This window comes from Schistocerca serialis, chromosome 10, assembly GCF_023864345.2.
Source record: "Schistocerca serialis cubense isolate TAMUIC-IGC-003099 chromosome 10, iqSchSeri2.2, whole genome shotgun sequence".
NCBI classification, from domain to species: Eukaryota; Metazoa; Arthropoda; class Insecta; order Orthoptera; family Acrididae; genus Schistocerca; species Schistocerca serialis.
In genome coordinates, this window is record NC_064647.1 from 118,503,265 (window position 1) to 118,515,946 (window position 12,682).

General features: G+C 45.4%; 1 protein-coding gene across 3 annotated transcripts in view; it reads right to left on the reverse strand.

Moving 5' to 3' along the window:
• The window catches only part of LOC126425019 (uncharacterized), a 334,609-nt gene that overhangs the window by 174,642 nt on the left and 147,285 nt on the right, over positions 1-12,682 (reverse strand). The window contains exon 7 of one of the 3 annotated variants that reach the window (XM_050087929.1): positions 11,007-12,090. The exons of the other annotated variants lie outside the window; for them this stretch is intronic. Coding sequence (XP_049943886.1) covers positions 12,027-12,090 — 64 coding nt within the window. The 3' untranslated portion in view covers positions 11,007-12,026. Of the gene's footprint in view, positions 1-11,006; positions 12,091-12,682 lie in introns of those variants that run through there. 3 annotated transcript variants of the gene reach the window in all.

The window sequence follows — 12,682 nt, forward strand, 5'->3', positions numbered from 1 at the left end:
TAGCACACGCCCGTTGGCCATTTTGATCACAATAGCCATACATCAACACGATATCGACCTTTCCCGCAATTGGTAAAAGGTCCATTGTAACACGGGTAATGTATCACGAAGCAAATACCGTCCGCACTGGCGGAATGTTGCGTGATACCACGTACTTATACGTTTGTGACTATTACAGTGCCATCTATCACAAAGCGAAAAAACTGGTCCAACTAACACGTTCATATTTCTTTACGTACTACACGAGTATGTAATAAAAATGGGGGTTCCTATTTTTAAAAAAATGCAGTTCATATCCGTTTGACCTATGGCAGGGCCATCTAGCGAGCCAACCATAACGCCATCTGGTTTCCCCCTTCAAGCTAGACAACTTTCGTTCTCTGTAGTTTTTCCTTTGACGCTTATTTCGTGAGATATTTGGGCCGGTCTTGATCAATGGACCACCCTGTATACGGACATTCGCCTGTGTGGCGAAATGAGTGTTTCTTCATGCTGCGAAATACCTTGAACGTTTTGTTATACACTGGACAAGTGTGAGACCGTTCGTGCCTGGACACAAACGAGTGCTTCTTCGTACTGCCAAGGACTTGAACGTTTTGTGACACGCCTTACAGACAAAATCACTTTTGTCAGTGTGCAGACATGAGTGAGTCTTCAAGCTCCCAAAAAACTTGAACGTTTTCTGACAAACTTCACAAATGTAAAGACGTTCCAGCGTGTGCTGACGTGAATGCATCATCATCGCGACTTTACTTGTGAATGTCTTTCGGCAGACATCACAGATATATGAACTCCCACTGTGGTTGCGGATGTGCTTCTTCAACTCGGCGCTTCTGAATCATTCGTGCCACACACAACAGGAATGCGGATATCGATGAGTGTTCACGTGTACATGTTCCTTCAGGCCCTGCGGATATGGGGAGGTGTATTTCTGTAGATGGTGCAGCTGCGCACAAGGTGGTGGGCACCGATTTCATGCTCATGGAAGGCTTCCTGCTTGGTGGTGCGTTCTAGGGTGTTGCTCGTTACCGTAGGCAGGTGGACTGTGGTAGTCAAACTGCCACCACCACTGTCACCAGTTCCCTTGTCCTCCACGCCAACACCGCAATTACTGCAGAATTGTAGAAGAAACCATGTCAGAAAACTTTACCATAACAGTACGTTACTGTAAGTGAAAAATTATTGAAACATATTTTCTAAATATCTTTGTAGTATCTGCTGAAAACACCACATAGAGAAGGCCCTGCAGAAAAGGTTGTAAATGAAGGCATAATGCAACGACATAGAGATATTTGCTTCTATTTTGAGGTCCAAATGGGTTGGGAAATGCACGAGAGATTATTCATATGAGTCACATGTACTGGAATCCAGTGGCAGTGATGTTACTGCCGAGTCAGTCATCAGCAAAACACGAATACCAAGCACTGCCTCCCTAAGCCTAACAATTTTTCTGATAGGGACCACAGAACTCTAATGTATACTATATGAACTTATCTTAAGATATTCTTTTTGTTGAAACTCTCTGGTAATGTCGGGATGTGTTTGGACTCTGTTCCGGTGACCTCACTACTATGCAGAAATCACTGCTTATTGAAGCGAAACACGTGACCTCGCTTAGGCTACTACGAGAGACGCCATACAGGTCCCTGTAGCAGCACTTACGAGTAATGCAAAGTTCGATTTTTAAATTCCATCTTCTGCAAAACAGAGTAAGTTATATCTCCCTTATTCCATTCACTCAGACATGTTTCAATACCTGCATGTGATCATCTGCGAGTCTCGATTTATTTCTGTAAACATATTATACACACTAGGTTGATGTTTTTCTATTTTAGGCCTAAATTTCTGCAGATCTGCTAGGTTTTATGCCTCTTTAGGACTTGACAGCATGTCATTAGCAAAGTTTTACTACTAGAAGTATTTAAAAATTCCAGTTTCGTCTACTGCTTTCCTTTTCTTACCGAGCACCCTAACCTGGTATGGTCCAATTGGAACTTCAGTCTCTGCTGTGGCCTGATTCTCAGCATACTCAGGTGACACGCTGCTATGTGTATACGACGATGGAGTGGTAATACTTAGAAATGATAGGAGATTAAAGTACAGATATGGCGTCTTTCTCGCAGCTGCAGAACCACTTCTACCGGTTAATCTCAGTTTTTATCGGCTGTATGAATCTTTAATGTTACACCATTTCTTCTGTAACGATACATCTATAAAAATGAAATATTATCTTAGCTACCAATAATGTCTATTCTTTGTAAACGGAAGCTACAAGTAGTGACATGTTTCTGCATACCATATGTGGCACGATATGACGGGACATACGTTAATTTTAAGAAAATGATTAGAAAAATTCTGTTTATTTGATTATCTTAGAAAAATATTTAACGAATTTTGTTCAGATAAAAGTTGCCTTAAAACTAACCTATCTCGCAAAAGTGTGAAATAATTTAGTAATTTCTCCCTCTCAGGTATCTGGCAGCTGGAAATTGGTTCGCAGATTTGCATCATGCTTTCCGACTTGCAGTAACAACAATCACAAAAATTGTAAGAACAGTATATTCATCAATCTGGATTATTTTAAAATATGAATGTTTGTCAGAACCGACCAAAACCGACTGGCTGCAAATAGCAAGAGGTTTTGAAACTATGGCCAATTTTCCAAACTGTCTCCGCGCCGTTGTTGGAAGGCATGTGCGACTGGTAAAACCAGCAAACAGTGCATCAATGTTCAACTGTAAGAAATATTTCTCTATTGTATTAATGGCTGTTTGTGGTGCAAACTTATAAATTTGTCGCTGTAGATGTGGGATCGTATGGTAAATGTGCTGACTCAACGATATTTCAATAATCAGTGTTCTACAAGGGAATACTGTCTAATAACTTGGACATTCCGGAAGACAAACACAATTCAGACATAAACGAAACGCCAGAGCCTTATGTATTTGTTTCTGGCGACGCATTTTCGCAGTCGCACAGAACTGTGTGTCCATACGTGGGTCTTCGACTTGATACAAAAAAGTATGAGGGGGGATAAAATATAAACGGGATTTTTGTTCCTGATCAACAGTTGGTATCACTGGCCCCGCGCTTCTGCTACGCTTAGGCGGGACCGTTAGAAGTGAGAAGTGCGTGCCGTTAGTTATTTCCCGACGTCTCGTCAGTAACGCTCACGATGTCTGAGCAATGGGTGCACCCCTCCATTTCGCAACGCATAATTACCAAATTTCTTGCGCGTGAAGGAGTTACAGCGGCGGAAATTTGCCAAAGATTGACTGCACAGTTCGGTGATAAAACATTATCAAGGATGTGTGTGTTTGCCTGGCATAAAAAATTCAAGGATGGAAAAGAACTTGTGGAAAAGTCAGGAACACGATCGTCGTCCTCGGACCAGCATTACAGACGAAAACTTTCGTGCAGTGAAAGACATTATTGACGACGATCGACGGGCGAGAGTACCAGAAATGGCACAAAAAGTCGGAATAAGTTATGGGAGCTGTCAAGCAATCTTCACAAACTACCTACAGTTCCGTAAAGTGTGTTCCAGATGGGTCCCTTAACTTTTGACCGAAAATATGGAGTTGAGACGTTTGGAGGTCTGTCGGAGGCTTACAGCAAGGTCTGCGGAAGAAGGTGATGCATTTTTGAGTCGGATCGTCACCTGCGACGAAACATGGGTTCATCACTACACGCCAGTAAGGAGTGGCGGAAGAAAGGGGAGGCAACAGCACTGAAAGCCGGGACTCGACTGTCAGCTGGCAAGCTTCTTTCAACCGTTTTTTTTTTTTTTCGATCAGCGAGGCATTTTGCTGATTTATTTTTTGCATGAGCGACGCACATTCAGTGCTGCTTATTACTGCGAACTGTTGAACAAGGCGAGAGTTGCATATCGCCGCAAAAGACGAGACCAGTCGATTCGACAGGTCATCCTCCTCAACGACAATGCACACTCCACATTGCGGCTATAGGAAATGCACTGGACTTCACTTCATCATCCTCCTTACAGCCCGGACTTATCGCCCTGCGATTTCCATTTATTCGGGCCGCTTAAAGAAGCTCTAGGAGGACGACGATCTGAAGATGACTTCGTGCGCAACTGGCTGGGGACACGACCCAGTTCTCTTTATGATGAGGGCATCGAAAAGCTGCCCATACGCTGCGACAAACGCATTTGCAGAGCAGGAGACTGCGTGTAAAAATAAAATATAATTGCCTTGAGTTTTTCAATAAATGAATTTAAATAAAAATAACATCCCATTTATATTTGACCAGCCTCGTATTCAATTATCGTCATTATCGTGCAAAACGTTTCGTAGAGCGCACGTTGTGGTAATGACAAATACGTGGAGGATCTATTACAGACCCCTGCATGTGGACGTTTATTTTGCAATAGACATTGTTAAGGCATATTGTGTTCTGCACAACTATGTACGGCACAGTGATGATGTTTAGTATTTAGACACACTATATGGACATCCTTCAGTTCATGAGGATTTTCCACAATGGATACGTAGGCATCCAGCCCAGTTCGCCGATTGCTTTGTATACGAAGGCGCTCTGCCATGTCAGTTGGATTATATTCACTGAAGTCTGAATTGCATGTACATGTTGTGTTAAAGATAAACAAAAGCAATATAACTTACACAGCGTTTTGTTCCTGTGGTGTTGCACTTTCTCTGCCCTCGAACATTAGGTCACTTCCTCCCACATTCTCTTTTTCACATTTTTGTCAGCGTATTCTTCAAGTGTTGTCACCGCCAGACACCACACTTGCTAGGTGGTAGCCTTTAAATCGGCCGTTAGTATACGTCGGACCCACGTGTCGCCACTATCAGAGATTGCAGACCGAGCGCCGCCACGCAGCAGGTCTAGAGAGACTTCCTAGCACTCGCCCCAGTTGTATAGCCGACTTTGCTAGCGATGGTTCACTGTCTACTTACGTTCTCATTTGCCAAGACGATAGTTTAGCATAGCCTTCAGCTACGTCATTTGCTACGCAGCTACGTCATTTGCTACGACCTAACAAGGCCCCATTATCAGTTACTATTGATATTGTGAATCATGTACCGTCAAAACCGACGTTCATCATTAATGGATTGAAGTTCAGTATTCCACCAGCTACGTCCGTTTTTCTAAATTCTAATTTCCTTGTCCTGTTCCAGACCTCACGCCAGCCTGCGTGAGCTAAAACGCGTGCCTTTCGGCCTCCTCTAGTAACACGGTGTTGGCTCTCCTGTCAACCACAACATTGGCGACGAGGCCAAACTGCGTTCTTATCGATATTGCCCTGATTTACTTGTGTAATGGCTTCGCCACAATCTCCAGATGTACTGTCCGAATTTCATCGCTTACAGAATCAGCAGACGCAGGCATTACTGGATGCCCTTGGACAGCTCGTCCAGGGTCAACGTGCAATGCAAAACGATGCGGCAGCCGCCGCTCCACCGCTAACACAGCCACAACACGTTGTTGCACCGACTTTTCGACCTTTTGATGCTGCACTGGAAAGCTGGACGGAGTGGTCACGCCAATTTGGATTCCATCTCGCAGCCTACAGAATTCAAGGTAACGATCGGCAGCCTTATCTCTTATCATCGGTCGGCGTACAAACGTACCGCGTGATAGTCAAATTATATCCCCGACGTGACGTAGCAACTCTGTCCTACGAAGAAATTTTGTCTGTATTAGATGCATATTTCAAAGAAGCAGTCAATGTAGTTGCAAAAAGGTATACCTTCTTTCATACAAAACGTATGGCAGGTCAGACTAATCGGGGGTGGGTTGCAACCTTGCAAGGCCTTACTAGGGATTGTGCTTTTGAGTGTCAATGTGGACTCCCTTATTCAGATACTATGGTACGTGATGCAATTGCACAGAATGTTTCTGATGTTCGTATAAGGGAACAGATTTTGAAACTAGTCAATCCCTCCCTTCAACAAGTGATGGACATTGGATCGGCAGGGCACACTTGACTTTACTCAGGAATCATTTGAAACTTCACCAGCTGTGTGTCGGGTTAACCGGCCCGCTGGGCGAGCTGCACAGAGCAGTAAACAGCCCTCGCGCCCAGCCGCGCCGCTGCCGCCAGGCTCTCAGCCACGTGTGCCGCGCAGGCAAGCAAATGCAGTGCTAAAATCATGCTTGCGGTGCGCTACTAGACATTCGCATGAGAACTGCCCGTCACGCCAAGCTATTTGCTTTTTCTGTAATAAAAAAGGACATGTTCAGAGTGTTTGCCATAAATAGTTCAGATCGGAAACTCACAACCATTCCAGGCTCTTTGCTTCACGCCGAAATCAGAATCGAACCAAGGATACTCAGGCTTGCGAAACGTTGCCCATGGAAATTCATGTAGTTCATTCCACTCCGCCCAATGCCACTCTCTCTAACAGTGACTGTGTTCGTCCCACAAATAGTGTGCGTCGACATCGCTGGAACTCCCATCAAGTCGCAAGTGATTTTGTACCAGTGTCAGTTCACGTTACACGAGACAGTCGCTCTTGTTGTCAGCAGGACAATAAACTTTTTGTAGTTTGGACATTAATGGCAAAGTGATACCATTCCAGCTCGATACCGGGGCTGAAGTTTCAATGATCAATCAAGACACTTACAAACAACTGGGTACACCTCTGTTGCATGCCGCAAATGTTAAGTTAACTAGTTATTCAGATCAAGATATCCCTGTGTTAGGACAGTGCAACCTTCTTGCAACATACAAAGGACAAACAAAGCTTGTGTCATTTTACGTCCTTCGTTCTTCTTCTGCAGTTAACTTGTTTGGGTTCGATTTATTTCAGTTGTTTAACTTGTCTATAGTAAATCAGGTCCTATCAGTGAACCAGACTGTGCCTTCCAACAGTGTTTCTCGTCTATGTGAAGAATTTGCAGACATTTTTGCACCGGGCCATGGTTGCACTAAGAACTATAAAGCACATTTGGAACCGAAAGTAAACGCGCAACCGAAATTTTTCAGAGCGCGCAATGTTCCCCACGCATTGCGTGATGAGATCGCAAAAACATTACACGATGTGCAGGCTTCTCTCTGGGCATCACCCTTAGTAATTTTGCCAAAACCTTCGGAAAATTGAGACTTTGTGTGGACTTCAAGGCAATAGTGAATCCACAACTAGTGATTGCAACTTTTCCTTTACCCTGCCCGGAAGATCTTTTTGACAAACTGTGCTGGGTAAATGTTTTTCGAAGTTGGACCTCACAGATGCGTACTTGCAAATACCGGTCGACGACGAATCCCAGCACGTTTTGGTGGTTAACACGCATCTTGGGTTGTATCAATTCAAACGACTGCCATTCGGGTGTGCATCCGCCCCTGCATTGTTTCAGCAATATCTACAAACTGTTTGTGCGTCGGTTCCTACTGCAGCAAATTATCTGGACGATATTGTGATCTCCGGAAAGACTGAAGAAGAACATTTGACCAATCTCAGAACATTATTTCAGGACTTGCGACAAAATGGTCTTCGCTTGCGGAAGGACAAATGTGTGTTTTTTGCTCGTGATTTGCCATACCTGGGACATGTACTCAATGCCCAACGCATACATCCCAGTCCCACGCACCTTCGTGCCGTACAAGACTTGCCTTCGCCGCAGGATTTTAAACGGCTACAGAGTGTGCTGGGAAAAATGAATTACTATAACAGATATGTGCCACATTCGTCTTCCTTTTCAGTTCCGCTTCATCGCTTACGCCGTAAAGGTGTTCCGTTCATCTGGCCGACGGAACGCGACGCGCCTTTCGCCAGTTGAAATCGGCGTTGCTTTCCAATACTTGCCTTACGCCATTCGATCCCCAGAAGCCCCTCTTGTTGATGGTGGATGCATCGGATTTCGGGATCGGTGCTGTGCTTCCGCACAAAGATGGATCGCACGATCGCCCTATTGCCTTTGCGTCCAAATTGCTCTCGTCTGCGCAAAGAAATTATTCACAGATCGAGAAAGAAGCATTGGCTCTCGTATTTGGTGTTACAAAGTTTCATGATTTCTTGTATGGTCGTCAACTTTACCATAATCACAGACCACAAACCCTTGACATCGCTTTTTCATCCGACCAAGCCTGTACCTCCACATACAGTGCAGAAATTCATTCGCTGGTCTATTTTCCTCTCGCAGTACCGCTACGATATCTTGTATTGGTCCACTGCTAAGCACGGAAACACCGATGCGTTGTCCCGTTTGCCTGTTGCTGAGGATAGAGCATTCCATTCCTCCGAACTTGCTTGCATGTTCATTGATGCGGAAACCGATGACGTGGTCGAATCGTTTCCGATTGATTTTCGTCGTGTAGCTACAGCCACAGCTGCCGACCCTGTCCTTGCCACCGTTCTGCGTTTTGTTGCTACGCAATGGCCCTTGTCAAAGTCACGGATCGGGGATTCGTTGGTTCGCCGATTATTTGCTCACCAGGAGAGACTTTTTGTACGACTTGGTGTTTGCTGTTGCGTTCTGATAATGATCAGTCCAGGGTCGTGGTACCACGTTCGTTACAATCCTCTGTCTTACAGCTTCTCCACCAAGGACATTGGGGTATAGTGAGAACGAAACAACCTGCTCGTCAGCACTGTACTTGGTTCGGAATCGATGTCGCGATTACGAATATGTGCTCTTCTTGCATGGTGTGTGCCGAACAACAATCAGCACCACCGCGGAAATTCTTTGCATGGCCAAAAGCCACTTCCTCTTGGCAACGCTTACACATCGATTTTGCTGGTCCATTCTGGAATGCTCGATGGTTGGTTGTGGTAGATTCATTCAGTAATTTTCCTTTTGTTGTCCGGATGTCTTCCACGATGTCATCTGCCACCATCCAAGCGTTATCTGCTATCTTTTGCATTGAAGGTCTTCCACGGACTATTGTTTCCGACAATGGCCCACAATTCATGTCCGCAGAATTTCAGTCATTCTGCAAGGCCAATGGTATTCAACATCTGACGTCCGCGCCGTTTTCGCCACAGTCAAACGGTGCCGCTGAACGATTGGTCAGGACTTTCAAGTCACAGATGTTGAAGTTGAAAGAGTCGCATTCTCGGGAGGACGCGTTATTGCTCTTTTTGCCCTCGTATCGCTCTCAGCCCCGAGATGGTCGCTTGCCGGCTGAGCTGCTCCACGGTCGTCATCATCGAACCTTGATGTCTTTGCTACATCCGCCGCATCAGGTTCCTGTGCAGAGGCAGACATCTGCTTTTGCTCCAGGCGACGTTGTCTACTATCGCCACTATCGAGGTTCACGGCGTTGGCTCGAAGGGCGCATTCTTCGCTGCCTCGGCCGCGCTATGTATCTGGTTTTGGGGGCCTCTGGTGAGGTGCGTCGTCATCTCAACCAGCTGCGCCTCTGTCGTCGCACGGGATCTACCGCTCGCCGTCTGCTTTCAGCGATGGTGCCGTCCGGTCAGCGCCCTGGGGACCCATCTACTGGCTCGCCTCAGCCCCAGGTGTTACCGACGCTGCCTTCCATTTTGCCCCATGGCGACGCGCCGTCGCCACCGCCGCCGCCGCCGCCTGTTCTCCCGCCGGCGACGCCCGCAGTGGACGCGTCCATGCAACCGCCGGGCGCCTCCCTGGGTCACGCACCGCCGATCGCTTCCCGTGACCAGCTGTCCTCCGACATGGAACTCTTGCCCGCTCCGGATCATACGTCGTCTTCGCCCGTCGGGTGCCCTGGCCTGATGGAGGTCGACCCTTCGGCCCCTCCTGTCTCTCTGCGGGCGCACACACCGCATGTTGGCGTGCACCCTGGAGCAGGTTTCCAGGCGTTTCCTAGGTCCCCGCGGTCCGAATGGCAGGGTGCGGTTGGCACAGGCTCGCCTGTTGTTAGGCTCCCCACCTCGTCGCATACGTCAACATGGGGTCCTCCCCACGGCGGGCATAAGCCTTATGCCACAACCGTACACCGATTTGCGGGGGAGGAATGTGGTGTCACCGCCAGACACCACACTTGCTAGGTGGTAGCCTTTAAATCGGCCGTTAGTATACGTCGGACCCGCGTGTCGCCACTATCAGAGATTGCAGACCGAGCGCCGCCACACAGCAGGTCTAGTCTAGAGAGACTCCCTAGCACTCGTCCCAGTTGTACAGCCGACTTTGCTAGCGATGGTTCACTGTCTACATACGCTCTCATTTGCAGAGACGACAGTTTAGCATAGCCTTCAGCTACGTCATTTGCTACGACCCAGCAAGGCACCATTATCAGTTACTATTGATATTGTGAATCATGTACCGTCAAAACCGACGTTCATCATTAATGGATTAAAGTTAAGTATTCCACCAGCTACGCCCGTTTTTCTAAATTCTAACTTCCTTGTCCTGTTCCAGACCTCACGCCAGCCTGCGTGAGCTAAAACGCGTGCCTTTCGGCCTCCTCTAGTAACACGGTGTTGGCTCTCCTGCCAACCACAACACTTCACATGACAAGTCCCTCTCCCTTACGTTTATAATATATTTCTTCGTATCAGTGTTCATGAATGGCTGCTTGCACATTGCACGATTTCGCCCGCAAGGGAAAAAAAAAAACCATACGGGTTTAAATCGTAGTCGGTTGATTTTCACACTGAACGATTTTTAAACGTTAAACAAGATCATCAGTTCCCTTCAACGTGTGACCTGGTAGAATTATTGTTATTGATCGTGAACAAGTCATTGCGTTATGGACACTGTACCGACGTCGGAGAGGAAGAACGCGCGATGGCCTTCACTGGGTTCATCCAATTAATCTGAGACGTGAGGAAGTCGGGGTTTTCTGCACATTATTTGCAGACCTGAGAAACGACGACCGAAAGTTTTTTAACTACTTAAATACAGCTTTGTTATTATTGGGGTTTGAACAAATATGCCATTGAAGCTAAACAATACATGTATAAACTCTTATTGCTGTATTTTTTCAAATTCCATATATAAAATTCTTTCATTATATTTCTACTTACCAAAGTACCATGTAAACAGGAAAGATGGTTATGCAGTAAGATGACATTTTAGTAGTAGGCAAAACAATAAAATACATGTAAAATAATCGATTTTATTTATTAGGCTAGATTTGAAACTATGTCATCAATAAAAATACAATTATGAACAAATATGAAATTCGGAAAATACAAACATTGTAGGTTTCTGATCAAATTATGGATTTCATCGTGTATATTGTTTTGGTAGATTATTTGTGACGTTCCAAAAACAAATTGATGATATCAATTGAAGAAATCGGAATATATGGAATTATCTGAAGGAGAAATAGACGGACTTGCAACATTTTCACTTTGTGGAGAGTCACTGTGAATAATTTCGTGCAGGTCATGTGATGTTGTCTGTGCTTCTGGTTTGGCCCGTGTACTTTTTTGGAGAGGCGTTGAATGGTGTGCTTCCTTTGAATGATTTTGCAGTCCACATATAGGTCTATGCTGATACAAGGAATGTTCTTCTACGCTAGTTGTATTCTGACTGGAAAACCTAGCCCCTGCATATTGTCGAGGTGGAAATGAAGGTTGTTGAATCTTCAAAAATGGTTGTGGTTGCATAACTGCAGATGGCTGAAGCGTACACTGAGGGAATGGCGGATAGGATGACATGGAAGAGGCATATCTTGGTTGAGGAGGAGCAGGAACTGTTTGCTTCATTTTGTTTATGTTATCAGGTACATTTAACACTCCCAGTGGAAATTGAAGGAATTCACTATTAGAACAGTTTGTCAAATGAGGCATGAAACTCTGAAGAAAGGACATCTTACTGCACGGCGTTTTAGGTTTCAGAGCTTCGAGTATTTTCATCTCAACCTCGTCTGCTTTCTTATGTTTTCTCCCTCCTGTAAGAGCGTATGGCGGGTTCACGTACTACAAATCGGAGTTGTAGCACCGGCACCTTCAGGCTCCCTGTCTTCGTCAAGTGTTCCTGGCTCAATTTCTGGGTCCAGGCTGTCTGCCGTATCCTTTTCCGTGTAGATCTTGTTTAAAAATTGAAGTTGGTCTGAAAACAGGTATTTCTTACGTTTTTTGGCCCCAGATCCACTTTTTTTGGCAGCTTTCTCATCTTTTTTCGATTTTGCGAAACAGTCTCGGAGGTTGGTCCATCTTCGGATTACTTCCTTGCCTGCATAAATACAAATGTATTATCTGAGTATTTTTCATGAAAACTTTTTTAATATTGTTGAGTTATGTAAAAATTAATGTTCAATTTTTTTTAGATATTTGGCGAGTGGCTGTACGTTTACGGAATTGCACTATAGCTACAGGGTTGGAATTTCAACGGCTGGAAAAATTGTTGAAGTGTGTGCAGTGATTTGGTCAGTAATGCGAGAAGAGTGTATTCCAACACTAACTTGTGATACGTGGATGTCAATCGCTTCTGACTATTAAAGTATTGTTAATTTACCACAGTGTGTTGGCGCTGTCGACGGTAAGCATATAAGACTGACTGACTCGTGGTTCAAATGGCTCTGAGCACTATGGGACTTAACATGTGAGGTCATCAGTCCCCTAGAACTCAGAACTACTTAAACCTAACTAACCTAAGGACATCACACACATCCATGCCCGAGGCAGGATTCGAACCTGCGACCGTAGCGGTCCCGCGGCTCCAGACTTAAGCGCCTAGAAACGCTCGGCCACACTAGCCGGCTGGCTGACTTGTCCGTTTGACTCGGGATCAATGTATTGCAAATACAAAGATTACTTTTCTATTG